Consider the following 14,014-nt stretch of genomic DNA (forward strand, 5'->3'; position numbering starts at 1 on the left):
AATTATGTGTGGTATTTCTAAATAGCCAGGGTTCCTACCAAGAATAATAGCATAAAAATTCCTTCACACACCACTACTTTGTTGAAGCACAGATCTATCAATACTGTCTGAAACTGCTTCCTTATTACAAATCTAAAGACAGTATTTCACAATGTTGCCTAGTAATAGCCCATGTGATGTCTCAGAAGCAAGTTATTAAAATGCGTTATCAGTTACTGTCACAAGTTAAAATTGAAAAGGCAATACATGCTTACACTAACAGACAAGTATCCTTGACTTACTGGAGGTAGCTCACTCAGGGAATTTTTCTGACATAAAAAGCTGGTTTAAAAATAGAATTACACACTGTTAGTCTTATTTTATGTGTAATATTTGTATCACTCACATATCAAATGACATATTAAGCCCAATTACATGTGTCTGGAAATTCATATACATTCCTAAAGTTCTGATACAGGTACCTGATCCAGGTCTTTAAAACGGTGGGAGTACCTAAAAATAGGATAAAAACACTTCTGACTAGAGGCAGAGGAAGTTTAGATCATGTAGATTACTAGAGGAAGAGTAATCTGCATGATATCCCTATAGTTAGCAAAGAAAAAAGAAAAAGAAGACTGGGAAAGAAAAAGTCTTCTTCTGACATTTACTGTGTTATCTATGTTGAAGACTCCTCCTAGCGGGACCTTATAGTTGCATAAGAAACTCAAAATGAAGGTAGAGAAAATTTTATTGCCCATTTTAATTAACAGTTGGCTGACACTACTGCTTCCTTATTGTTTTTACATAGATCTGATATGTTTTTACATAGACTATCTCCAACGAGTCCTAACACTCTTGAAAGCTGGGAACAAGACTCAAATTTCCTCCTGTACAAGAAGGAACTGATTTTGTGTCTTATCTATCCAGAGAAACAATAAAGCCTTTTCATCAAGAAAAATAATTTTTAAATTGTTTAAATTTTAAATTAATTGTTAAAACCCAATTGTTAAAACCAAAATAATAGTTTCATCTTCAAAATTCCCTGAATTTTGGAAGCCAAGTTCTCACCATAACCTAAAGCCATTTGGAAGAGGCTCCTTAGACAAACAGCTCTGTTGCCAGCAATCCTTGTGTACCAGCAATGGAGCAGAAAACAATCTGAACCTATCAGAAACAGCTGTACTCTGCACTGTGTCTTTTGAAATAAAAAATATATATGCAATCAGAAATAACTTGGTCCTCCCACAGGCCAATGCAAAGAACAGAAAGATTCTCAGAGAATTCCACAGATTTGGGACTATTTTCTTAATGGAAAATATTACTACGGAAAACCATAGTGAAATTCCGGTTTCTGACAAAAATGACACAATGGCAGTGACAGGGTTGACTGTTTTTTTGTAAAGAGTACGTGCATACAAGGGAAAAAGATATAAAAGTATCCATTTGCGTGGACAGTTTTATTTGTTAAAAATGTCTTCATAGCTATTTTATGAAACAGATCATTAGGACAATAAATATCAGTGATACAAAACAGTGATTTCACCTCAGTAAAAATATTTATTACTCCAGATTCTGCTTCATCTTTTGAAATAAAAGGTGTTATAAATATTCCTTATTCTGGCCATATTATCAAGTCAATTCCATACCTTCTTTTCATGTCAGCATGAAGTTGGCCCCGATCCTTAATAAATCCATGGGTATTGAATGGAAGATACGTATCTGTTACATACAGATGAGAAGGTGAAATGGTATGTCTTAATCCTGGTCTTTGACTTCCTTCATTTGGAACATATATATATTGATCATTCTCTTCAAGGGAGGGAGATGAAGAGCTCTTAGCCATCGGGACTGAGCTGGTGGGATTCAGACACATTTCACTGCTGACACCATCTCCACGAACATAGTTAGTCTTTAAATTTCCAGTCTGTAGGTAAAAATGAATGCCGGTAAGAGGCAATAACAAGATGTACTGTCAGGAAACAAGAACCAGAGTAGTCTGCCATTTTATTTATGGGTATATGTTTTGTGGGGTTTTTCCCCTATTACTTTTTATACAACATGAATTGAAGGCAAGTTACATGGCTAAGAGATTCGAGACCTTTCATTACTTTTTTCCCTAATTGGAATAGCAAGGAATTACTATTTGCTATTACTATGCTATTGCTATGAATTACTATTACTGAATTTCTCCCTCATATCTACACCTTTTACTAAATGTGCTGATGCATATACTTAGAGATTTTATTAAAAGTAACCTTGAGTCAAGCAAAAAATATGCATAATACATTAGTGTGGGAGACAGATGGACAAAAATTCAAACACTGTGCAAATTAATTTGGAAAAATCAGCCTACAAATTGAGCACTTTTAAATTTTCAGCACCAGTTTCCTAAGCTTTGAGATAAACAAAAATGACCTGGAACAGAGTTTCTCCAGGGCAGGAAGGGAAAAGACTCTTATTTTTTGCCATTAAGCAATTATGGGCATGAAGCAACCCTCCTGTTGCACGAAGACAAAAATGGAGTTGGGAATTCTGTTTTCTCAGGTACAGGGATTAGAATTTAGACTCTGGTAACAACTCTTTGAATTCTCCTGTTGACTCTGTAGAAGATACTAAAACACATTTCATTGTTAGTCTTTTAGGTAGAGGCTACTGTCATCTAAACCCATACTAAATAATACTGAGAAGTCACACTGCCAGTGAAAACATTCAATCTCCGAAAAGCACCTGTATAAAAGTAAGAATAAAGGCAGGATTGCAAGCATTTGCAAAGCCCTGGTCTTTCAGATTGCTGACTTCATCCTCTCCCATCTCTCTTGAGATGTGCTTTCATCCCCATCTTAATTATGTTTCTCTTAGTAAAAGACAGAAAGACCTACTGGCATTTTTACAGCAGCGCACATTTTCATTCAAAGATATGGCACATGCAGATCTGGAAATACTTCTGTTGTGCTGTGCAGATGAGATGCACAATGGTAAAATGCTTTTCCCAGATCTTACGCAGCTGTTCCTCCTTGCAAAGTTATTCCTGCCTGGGCAGTGCTCCCCTCCAGCACCAGAGGGACCTTCTCCAGCAGCCACTCTGGCTCCTGCCGAGTAGTGCTTAAGGGAGAACTTGGCCCAAATCAGCAATCTAACAAAGTTTAATGTGGCCACATATTAAGCAAAGGTTAGCAATCCAAGCTGAAGGATCCCTGAGCAATACACCTGGGTAACATCTGCACCTATAATGGAGACACAGTCCTGTAGCTCTGTCTTTCCAACCTCCTTATTCAAAATCAAATGTACATTATAATCCCCCTGACAGCTGCTCAATCCTTGGTCATTATTACATGCATTTCTCTATAACTTTCAGTGCATTTTGAACACACTTGGCCTCTCACTTAAACTTCCATCTCAGCTGTCACAACGAACTGGATCTACAGGTGAACGCAGTGGGTGAAGTGTTTGAGGGAATGGGAGTGGGAGGGGAGACAATAAAAAGAAAGAAAAAAATCACACTTGCAAAATCTCAGACTTCTAACATTATGATCTGGTAATTTCTTACTCTTATATTCCATCTTTCAGCCCAGGGAGAGCCCACAGCAAGCTACAAATAAATAAATCATTTAAACCATCACTGAAAAATAGCTATGTGCCACCAGAATCTTGCATCCGTTTAGCTAGACACAACCAGGAGTTAGACTAGTTCTCCCTGCCCAAATTATGATATCTGTGTGACCATGGAGAATGATTTCAGATGCAGCACAGTGATGTCAAATACAATTTGCTCTGGACACTTTGGGTCATCTCCAGTGTTGGTGACAAATTAGAAACACGAATACTAAATCAGAATCTCCTGACTTTTCCATGACAGTTGCAGGACATCAACTTCATCTCTTCAGCAATATCTTATTTTTACTGATCATATAAGGTTTGTTCTGAGCTTATAATTAACTTCTGAAATTATCCAGCAACGTCAAATTCATCTCTATTATGAATGTACACAGAATTCAGAAATCGAAGTGCACACGAGTAAGTAATATTGTTGATGTTTCTTAGAAAGAAGCACACGCTGTTTAGCTCACCAACAAACAGAAGAGACAGGAAGAGCTGCCTTAGGGTTTTCCCTATAGGCAATGAAGAATAATTCCTGTCTTCAACTGAAATTGTTAAAAGGGATCTTATAAATAGGTTACAAAATACAGCTGAGAAGGGTAATGTATTACTGGTTTTATTTTAGAACTTCACTAACTGACAACACACCACTGCTGGCACATCCAGAATATCCTACTATTATGCAAATAAACAGAGGATGAAGAAAAATTTGCCAAAAGTTCAAATATAAGCTTACTTGGTCTACTACCATGCAGTTTGCATATACTTCATCACTTCCACTCAGCATGGCAGAAAGTCTGGTTGCAGCAAAGAAAGTAGGGGGATACTTCAATTTCCTAAGAAGATCAAGGGTAGAGTGTCTGTGCTCTGGAAAAAAAAATGTGGAAAATATGGTATTACATCTCAAACCATTTCTTTCTCATGTATATATACTGTCATAAAAATGGCAAAGTCAAACATTAAGCACCAAATCTTAGCATTACAATTTGAGTAATATTGGTAGGACCTCTCAAAGACCTGCTCATTTCATAATTGCCTAACAGTTGCTACATGTTCCAAGAAGCCTATAGCTGACAAGACTCTAAAAGTTACCAGAGAATCATTCATATAACATAAAACCAAGTGTTCTTGTACCCTGGTTAGCAAAAGCTTCTATTTTCCACCTAACCTAGAACTTTGCAGAGATTTGTGACTGCAGAAGAAGACAGGGATGAACTATGCATAATTATTATACATTAAATATCTAACATCTGATACATTATATGACTGAAATACTGTTCAATTTCAGTCAAATAATGATTCCCCTAAAGCATTCTACCTATTAGCAGCCACATAAATACTAATCTTAAACCAGTAAATCAGATTACTGTTGTTAAAAGAAGAAACACCAATAAAATTGCAAAATGGATATAAATAAAATACTACTGATATTGCCTGCACAGAATGACTGCTATCAATCAAGATTTGAACCATGAACAGGATGCTTGGGATGGATGCTGCATCTGCTCTGCTTTTGCTACTGATCAGTTTCACCAGAAACATTAAAAGAGGTCCAGAGTTTAGTTTTCAATAGTGTGCTCATTAATACAAATATTATAAAAAGCTGCATGGGCTGAATATTTTATGCCTTTGAGCAGCAGAAATCCTCTGCTCTGCAGGCCCACTTCTCTTAAAGCTGTTTGTAAGTATGAAGAGAATGCACCAATTCAGCATTTGAGCTGGATTATCTTCTGATTGCAAAAAGAGCAAAATTTTACAAAGTCAAAACCAGTCTTATTCTAGACTGTGTGAAAACAGGTCAAAAAAAATCACAACCGTAATCTAATTTTTGCCTATTTTAAAATGCTGTAAGTCAAGCATAGCAATTGGAAGTGAACTGAGACACACTAGCATAAGAATGATGTGACAGAGAAAAGTCTCATACCCAGAAAAATATCTAAAATCAAAACTCTCAATAAACTTAATTCAAGTTTATCTGTTATTGAATATTATTTAACAAATCCTTCTTAGTCTACATCAGAAATTTATTTTCTGCAAAGATGTAAAGGAAAAGATACCTCTAAATACTTTCCCCACACCATATTCCTAAAGCAACATAACTGCTTTTGGAAGATCACAGGGCCATATAGCATGGTTTAGGTTGAAAGAGAACTTAAAGATCATCTAGTCCAATCCCCCTGCCAATCAAGTTGCTCAAAGGCTATCCAAGATGCTTATAGCCACTATACTGCAAGAAAATTCATAATGAAGAAACAGAATTTGATTAGAAACTACACTTATTACAGTCTGGGGCATTTGTTGCTTTGAAAAAAAAAAAAGTCCCAGACTATGGCCAAATCTACAGTGCTACACACTGCAGTTTTTATTAAATTTTAAGATGCTATCACATAAAGCCCAAGAACAGTAAGCTGTAAAGCTTTCCAAGCGTTGGTCTTAAACCAAAAACCACACAGAAAAAAATGTGAGGCTCTCCATTTCTTCTTCTATGCTTACTACCTACCCCAGCCTGTGTTCCCACTTGTGTATAAACCCACTGGGTACAGCTGGTAAGGGTGATGTACAGCTCCAGTGCTAGGTTGCAAACTTTCAATGTATATCCCTGAAAAACAGCCCAAATATCAGGGATTTCCTCATCATGGTGTAAACCTGAGTCTAAGGAGGCAGTTTCTTGACTTCAACAAGAGTCGCCACTGCTGGGGTGTAGAAGCCTAGAAGATAAAGGGGCTGATGTGTGTCTCTCAAACACTGGTAGCTGGATGGTTGTGGAGACAACCAAGGATTGTTGGTAATAACCACTGTGAGACAGAACAGGATGTGGCTGGAGAGGGGGGCCATAGGAAGTAGGGCAACACTTTTCTGGAACAAATATTCTGGATCCTGGAGTCAAACACAATACAGTGCAGAGCAGATGCAGAAATGAGGTTAAGAAACAGATATGGACCATAGAGGAGGATCAAGACCGCCCAAGAACCCCAAAGCCCTCCCATCCATTTCCAGAAAGGTCTAGAAGAATGGACTGTGCATGATAACTAATTTGCATAGAAAGTAAGAAACTTAGCTCCAGGGTGGGGAAAAACCTATCTATAAAAAAGAATCCCCACAACCTGGACATCCCATCAGTTGGATCCATTCTGAAGTCAGGACTGTTGATTTCTCTTTCTCCCTTCCTTTCTTTCCCCCTCTTTCATTCATCTCCCTCTCTCTCTTCCCCTACACTCTACTCCTTTACCCAAAACTCACTTCTATGCACTTATAGGAGGAAATCAGGAACTAGCTTACAACAATTTCATGACAAGATTGTAATTTACTAATAAAACTTCGTAAGCTTTTGTGGAGTCTCTGAGGTTTTCCAGCCATTTTGACCATAAGCATCTATGAGCATCTTGGATGCTCACTTCCCCTTGAGGGTTGCCACGTTGGGTCTCCACAGTCACTTAGTTAACTGCTCAATTAATTACACACACCAAACTAGAAACAATACAAATCCCCCTATTACTTCAGATTTTGATTTATATATATATAGCAACTTCTAATAATGCATTTTATATTATTTTAAAATTCTTTAAGAGAGTAACAGCCTAAGTAACAAATTCTGGAGAAAGCTACTGCAAATACAACAAACTATATCAGAATATGTTATCTGCAGTATTTTCGGTCTGTAGATCTTTACAGCTTATCACTGTTAAATGCCATATGTTTTCCTGGCAATACTCCAGTTAGTCTATTGTTAAAAGTGAGACATCTAAATGGGGTTTATTCATTGGGGTTTAAAACGAACAGACAAAAGCTAGCAAGTTATCTTGGGCTTCACAGAGTCATAGAATAGTATAGGCTGGAAAAGACGTTCAAGATCATTGAATCCAACGGCAATATCACCCCACTGTACCTCCTTACTCCCACTCTCCCCCCACCATTTCAAACATATGTTAAGGGATGACTACATCAAACTAACTTTGTAGCACAAGAAGTATTTAAAGACTTTGCTGAATGCAGAGGAGAGCAATATTAATTGCACATTGACTGTGCTAGTAACTTATTTTCACCAGACAGGCCCACATAGGTTAAAAAGTGACAAAACTCTCACAAACGTCTGTATCACATACTGCATTCCTACAGCCTCACTAACTTTCTCCAGCTCACCCTGCTGACTACACGTTCTCTTGATCTTACAGTGACCATCTGCAGTTCTCTACATCTTTTGTAATGTTGTGGAGTTATACGGCAAATGCTGCACATTTTACCAGGCACAAAAGCTTATACTTTAACTTTTTATGCTTTATAGTTTAACTTTAAAAAACACATACTCATCATAGCAATAATTTAAAGCATGCTTTATGTTGGCATAAGAAAATGTATAGCCTTGAATGACCTGTGTCAGAAAACGGCAAGAACATAACACTCACTGTTTTCTCACAAAAATCAAAACTTAAATCTTTCTATGGGAGAACACAACAAAACAGCAGTGAAATTCATCAACATGACCAAGCCAAGAGCCAGGAAAGAGATTACAAATTACCTTTTCTAGATACAATGAATAGTTTTCAGACAGCTCATCATATTTACCCCCAGCAATCTGAGCAGGGGTTAATATATAACTGGAAGTCAATGAGAAACACAGACAGTTAAGCACATGGATCATGTGGGACTGCAGAAATACTGCTCTAAATCCAGAAGATGTTACCCGAATTTGACAAAAGAAGTCCACATGTTCCTAGCAAGGGGACAACTGAAGAGACACGCATATCTGTAGATGTGGATCATACAACCAGTTTCAATGGGGGATCTGCACCCCTAATTCAGGTGTTTTAGGTCTTCATTCAGACAGTGCAACTACCCATGACAACAAAATTAGGCAAGTACATAAGAATAACACCACATGGAAGGTAAAGCAAGGTGGACATTAAAGTGCTATTGTCATAAAAATGAAATTTAATTGTCTTAAATCTATAAAGCAGAAACCAAAGCACTGTGTTTCCTATGTACTGCATGAGGAAGATGAGGCATACAGATGATAGAAAATTATGCCATCATGTTCAAGATGCGGTCCAAAAGTATCCACTAAGAATAATGGCACTTGTCAATCATTGACATTGATCTTGGTCACCTAAATGCGGGCTGTAAGAAAGCATCCATTTCCAAAATGAGATTCACAATCCTGACTCCCTTCCTGAAGAAGGCACCTGACCTACTATACAAATGAATATAGAAACAGAAATAAGTTGGTGTCTCATTTTATGCAACAGCACAACAAATAAAGTTGTGGATATGAGACTCTTGGTTTCACTTCCCAACTCTGCATGAGTGGATTTGGTGTATAGCTCTCAACTCCCCATGCAGTGGGACAGACTTGTCAGAGACAGATATTCTCAGCACTCCTAAAGGTTTTTAAAACCCCAAAAAAGGCTCCGAGAGTCACTGCCTCTGAATAGGTAGAACTATGCAGAGCAAAGGCAGGGGAGAAGAAAGGTGCCTTGTGGCAATTTCACATAAAATAACAAAATAAATGCATTTAGGGTCTTGCAGCAAGGGAAAAAACTAGGTCCTCTCCCTAGCCTAATCACTAAGACAGAGTCATGGCCACATTCTCTGCTGAGCCCAATTACTCTTTAAATATGTCATGCACAGCAGCTTCAGCAGGAAGTGGGTAATCTGCAGCGTGTGTCCCAAAGGCGTGAACCTGCGCTTGGCTCCTGACAGCCTCCAGGAGTTCAGGGGAAGGGCGAGGGATTTGCCAACCAGTCTGGAAGGTGCCTGAGCAGGGATGAAAGCTGACCTTGCACCACACAAGGAAGTTAAAATCTGAAAACACTGATGCATATGGTGCAAAATGGAGTGCGATACTTTACATTTTTGACTCTCCATTCCAGAGAGTGGGACAGTCTGCACAGCTCCCCTGCCTCCCATGAGGAGCAACCACGGGCCAGGAAACCAACAGCCTGATGCTTCAGCAGGGAAGGGAGGTAATTGAAATTTCGTTGTCCAGATTAGCTGGAACACCCAGCACAGGTACTCGACTTCATGGCTTTTGGAGTGGGCTGGAAGAACCCTGCACCATTTCCAGCGGTGCAGGAAAGTTTCTTGTTCACTGAGACCTGAGCCACTACATGACAGAAATGCAACCATGAGCTATGTGCCCCACACCTGCATGCCATGATCAATTGGGCATGTTCTGATCCTACCAGAAAAAAACATAGATCATGAGCTTAGATCATGAGCCTGCTGTCTTCTTGAAGAGGCACTTCTCCCACCCCATGGGCAGCCAGAATTTCAATCCTCCAAGGTTCAAGTGAACCCTTGAACTTTACCACTAAAACAAGCACTTTCTTTCTTCAACAACTCCACAGATATGCTCAGTTGTACATACAAGCCACATATATTGGAATGCGATTAACAGGGATGGAAAACAAGGTGCAATGCTGTAATATGAAAACACCACATCTCTATCCAGTTCTTTACAACATGTTAAGTATTAAAAAAAAAAAAAGCTGTCTAAACAAAACTGAATGAAGGATGGGTGCACAGCTACAGCATTTACAGACAAAATGAGTCCTTGTTAGAAATGGAAAGAACACACACTGTGCAACTTGCAACTCATTTCATCTTCTTTGCAAATCACATGTGCATCCACATATAATGCAGAAACTCCTATGCACTGAGAAAATATTGGATTTCCCCATGGATAAATGTAAAAAGTTGAGGAAATGTCTTGCACATTAAAACCTGCATCCTGTACACATATTTCACTCTAAAAAGTAGGTCAAAGTCTCAAGTCTGTGTAAACATGATTCTCTTGGCTTACTGAGTTTAATGACAGTGATGCATCTTACTTCTCCAACTTGCTTTTTTTCCCTTTCTGAAATACAAAAACCACCAGTTCTATGAAGAGAAGTACAAATTATATTTTTTTCAATTCTTTCTCTTCATTTTTCTTCTTTTAAATGTAGTAAAAATTTGTCTTTCCCCATTAAAGCTTCCAGTCATAATTCTTCCTAACAATAACTTGCTAGTCAGTGCCTTTCAGCCTCCTTAAAACCCCCTTTAGCATACTAACAACATTTATAATGCTAACCTCCAAAGACTTCTGCATAAAGAAGGATAATGTCTAACCAAGACAGTAACTGACCCTGCCACCAAAACTAGAAACTGACCCTTTTCCTTTTCTTTTGCAGATAGCAAAAATTTTTTCTCTTCATTCTGGTGAGATTTTTGTACATAATAAAAAAAAATCCTGTTAGCTGTTGAGGACAGTTGAATTACCAAATTCTCCCTAAATGAAAATAACTGCAACCAGCAGAGCTTTTTGCAGCCACTGCCGTGCCATATAGCTTCAGGGTGTCAGAATTGTTCAGTGAGAGCTACACATACAACGAAAAGGGGGGAAAAAAGCCTTAAGAGAGTAAAGAAACACAAACTGTTATAAAGAACAGTACACAATCTGTAGAAAATACTTCCTTTTTACTTAAAAACATTCCAACTCCATTATCTAAAAGAGCATAAGAAACAGTGAGGTGGACTTTTGATAGGATGAAAATCTACCTCACACAAGCTGTTTACAGCCACCTGCACAGAATCAGACAATGAAAAGGAGGTAGAGCTATAAAGCAAGAGTCATTTAAAAGAAGATAACTTTTTCTACCTGGTTTGGATGCCCTTCTTCGAATCCTCATTTTAGGTAAGGAAGGCCAAGAGTAATTAAAAGGTGAATCAGAGTCTGAGTCCATTTTTGTGCTAAATAAACAGAGAGAAGATTCCCAAAGTTGCACTTTGTTGTTCTCAATAGCAAGTCAAGCCTAAGAGTGATGTGAAATAAAGGAATGGACAAAGAAGGATCAAATTGCCCACTAAACAAAGGGGAGGGAGAAGCTGTAAATGTTTGCTCTCTTCAGGCGCCCAGGCATGTAGACAGATGAGGCTGCAAATATCAAGGCAGAAGCAAGGAGGTTAAAGTATGAGCTGAGCCGTTGAATTGTGGTCCAGAGTTATTTGAAAGGTCACTGTGTGCCAATGAATCATTAACTCACCTTTCCATTTTGATGTAAATGAAAACAACAGAAGCAGAGTAAGGAATGAGAAAATACTTCTCAAAAGCAAACTACTGCAAAGCTTTGTTTCCACGTTAAAAGTGGGGTTTAGAAGATCTCAAATTAAGGACAGGCAAAATGCTGGAATTAAAGAAGGCAAAGATTAACACCAAACTAAGAGGACTAATCAATCTACTGACTCTATATAAGTGCAGAGCAATACCCCTCCTGTCAGTGTTTATAAAGCTGGCTGACTTTGGGATGTTGCAGATGGAAAAGCAGAGATAACCCACTCAAAATCTGTTGCTCCCATCTTTTAAGCTCAAATGAGCTTAAAGCTTAAGTGTCGTGAAGAAAGATTACACTTTCATTAGAGGAGCATTTTTTCCAATAATATTTAGTCTGCACAGTATATTTTCCTTCACACAGTCACCAAGTTAGACAGTGAATCATAAGGATTTTGTAGAGCTGGCACCTTTACAGCGCTGCTCTAACCTCACTGCAATGCACAATACAGCCAGTGACTAATTTACAACAAATCTTCCATTCAGTTCAGTCTCCCCGAACAACTTGTAGGCAATTAGTATTCAGAAGGAACTCATTATCCCTTCCCCCAACATCTTTACTCTACACAAATTACATGTTTTTTTAAACAGGCTCATATGTGCTAATACAAAAATAACATGTCCACTGTTTCTTAACCAACTCCTGCAAACATTTCTTTTAGCTACCCCACAATGTATGCGGTTTTGTATTCCACATAAAGGAGGAGAGGGAATGTGGATCAGCTTAAATGTCAGTTTTTGGAAGATGATGACATTTGAGCTTGTTAACATTCCTTACTTCAATTATTTTTCAGGCTGCTAAGGTCTGCAGCACTACTTCTGTATTATGTTTCAAGTGATTCCTTGATCCATATTTCAGTCAGAGATAACAGCGTATTTGTTGAAAGAAAATAATGCAATTCAAATGCAAATTTAATTCAAAACCCATTAGAAAAATATCTATCATATTTTCAGGGATAAAATAATTATATAAGCCCTTCATAAAGTGCACAAATTACATAAAACACAGTGAAAACACATCATTGTTCTGCTCTTCCCTTTACTGAGGTTCTGCCAGCTTTGTTAGGCCTGAAAAGAATAATTCCCCCCAGACGCTGGAAGCCTTAGACTTTCACTTTAAATATTAGACACTCACATAGAATTTGTTTGATTGATATATATATATAATTAACAGCCCCAGGACTTACAGCAGACAATGGAAAATACACGGAGGATATAAATCCATGCTTTAATCATCCACTTCAAAATATCTCTACTCCCTGGAATGTCAGGTTAAATTGTACTGATAAGTCTCCTGGGCATACAGGAACGCAGGCACTGACGTACACCTTCCCATCTGCACACCACCCAAGGCACTCGCCTGCCTCCCATCATGGTCACAGTCTGAGAAAAGGAAAGGACAGCGTATTTGTTGGATAACTTGTTCGCTTAAGGAATGTCTTCCCAACTGCCCCAACACAACAGACTTCCCCTCTACACAGCAATTCTCCTTACACAAGTGTGCTCTCTTGCTCGCTGGATATATTTAATGCCAACCAGAATAAAAGTCTTCATTTCAGACATGCACAAATGGCAGTGCTCCATGGACAAATAGCGGTTTAAGAGAGAGATGGTTTTTTTACACGAGCTTTAAAATTTCTCACTTTTCAATTTTATCAACTATTCTTTTATTCTACTTTTTGAGAAGTGGTAAATTTTGCTTACTTCTGTAGTATCTCCATTTGTACATCTTTTCTGTAAATTAACCAATTCTGGCTTTTTTCACTTATACATTCAAGTAAAAGAACTCACTCCCATCAGTCTTCCTGGACTTCTGTTTAGTCCAGGGAGGGATAACTAGAGCCGAACGAAACACCCACCATGCAGAAATGCACCCAGTGTATTTAATGGCATTAAAATATTTTACATGCCGGGACATTTACTTTGCTGAATGACCTCTGTACACTGCATAGATGTTTTCACTGACTGCTCAGTTGTTGTCTGCTCCCTCCCTTAAACCAGCTGCATTCATTTACAACATTCTAACACAAATGAGTAATTAAGGATTGTTAAACTATTTTTCAACAGCAGCCCTATTACACAATATTTGGAGAATCCATATACTAAATTTCCACAGTGATAAAAGCCTAATCATTTACTCCCGCCGTTTATCATCTATTTCTTGTCTTAGGCTTTTCACCTGCTTACTGCAATCTTTCCTGAGTGGGATCTTGCATGGGAATTTGTCAATGGCAGTCTGAAAGTACAGATAAATTATCAACTTTAACCCCTATTTCTGAAGGCTTAATTGAATATCACTCACATTACTTGCTCTGTTTGGGCCTTGTGAAAAATTTTTTTTTCCTTGTCTGT

At 38.1% G+C, this 14,014-nt stretch overlaps 1 protein-coding gene across 10 annotated transcripts in view; it reads right to left on the reverse strand.

The window, feature by feature from the left end:
- Positions 1 to 14,014, reverse strand: part of ARHGEF28 (Rho guanine nucleotide exchange factor 28) — a 109,753-nt gene that overhangs the window by 50,233 nt on the left and 45,506 nt on the right. For 7 of the 10 annotated variants that reach the window (XM_032676551.1, XM_032676558.1, XM_032676553.1 and 4 more), the window contains exons 1-3: positions 11,213 to 11,498; positions 4,313 to 4,443; positions 1,626 to 1,903 (exon numbers count right to left, since the gene is read on the reverse strand). In XM_032676551.1, coding sequence (XP_032532442.1) covers positions 1,626 to 1,903; positions 4,313 to 4,443; positions 11,213 to 11,297 — 494 coding nt within the window. In that variant the 5' untranslated portion in view covers positions 11,298 to 11,498. Of the gene's footprint in view, positions 1 to 1,625; positions 1,904 to 4,312; positions 4,444 to 11,212; positions 11,499 to 14,014 lie in introns of those variants that run through there. The other 3 variants (XM_032676555.1, XM_032676554.1, XM_032676552.1) reach the window with 1 other exon arrangement.

Source organism: Chiroxiphia lanceolata, chromosome Z (genome assembly GCF_009829145.1).
Source record: "Chiroxiphia lanceolata isolate bChiLan1 chromosome Z, bChiLan1.pri, whole genome shotgun sequence".
NCBI lineage: Eukaryota > Metazoa > Chordata > Aves > Passeriformes > Pipridae > Chiroxiphia > Chiroxiphia lanceolata.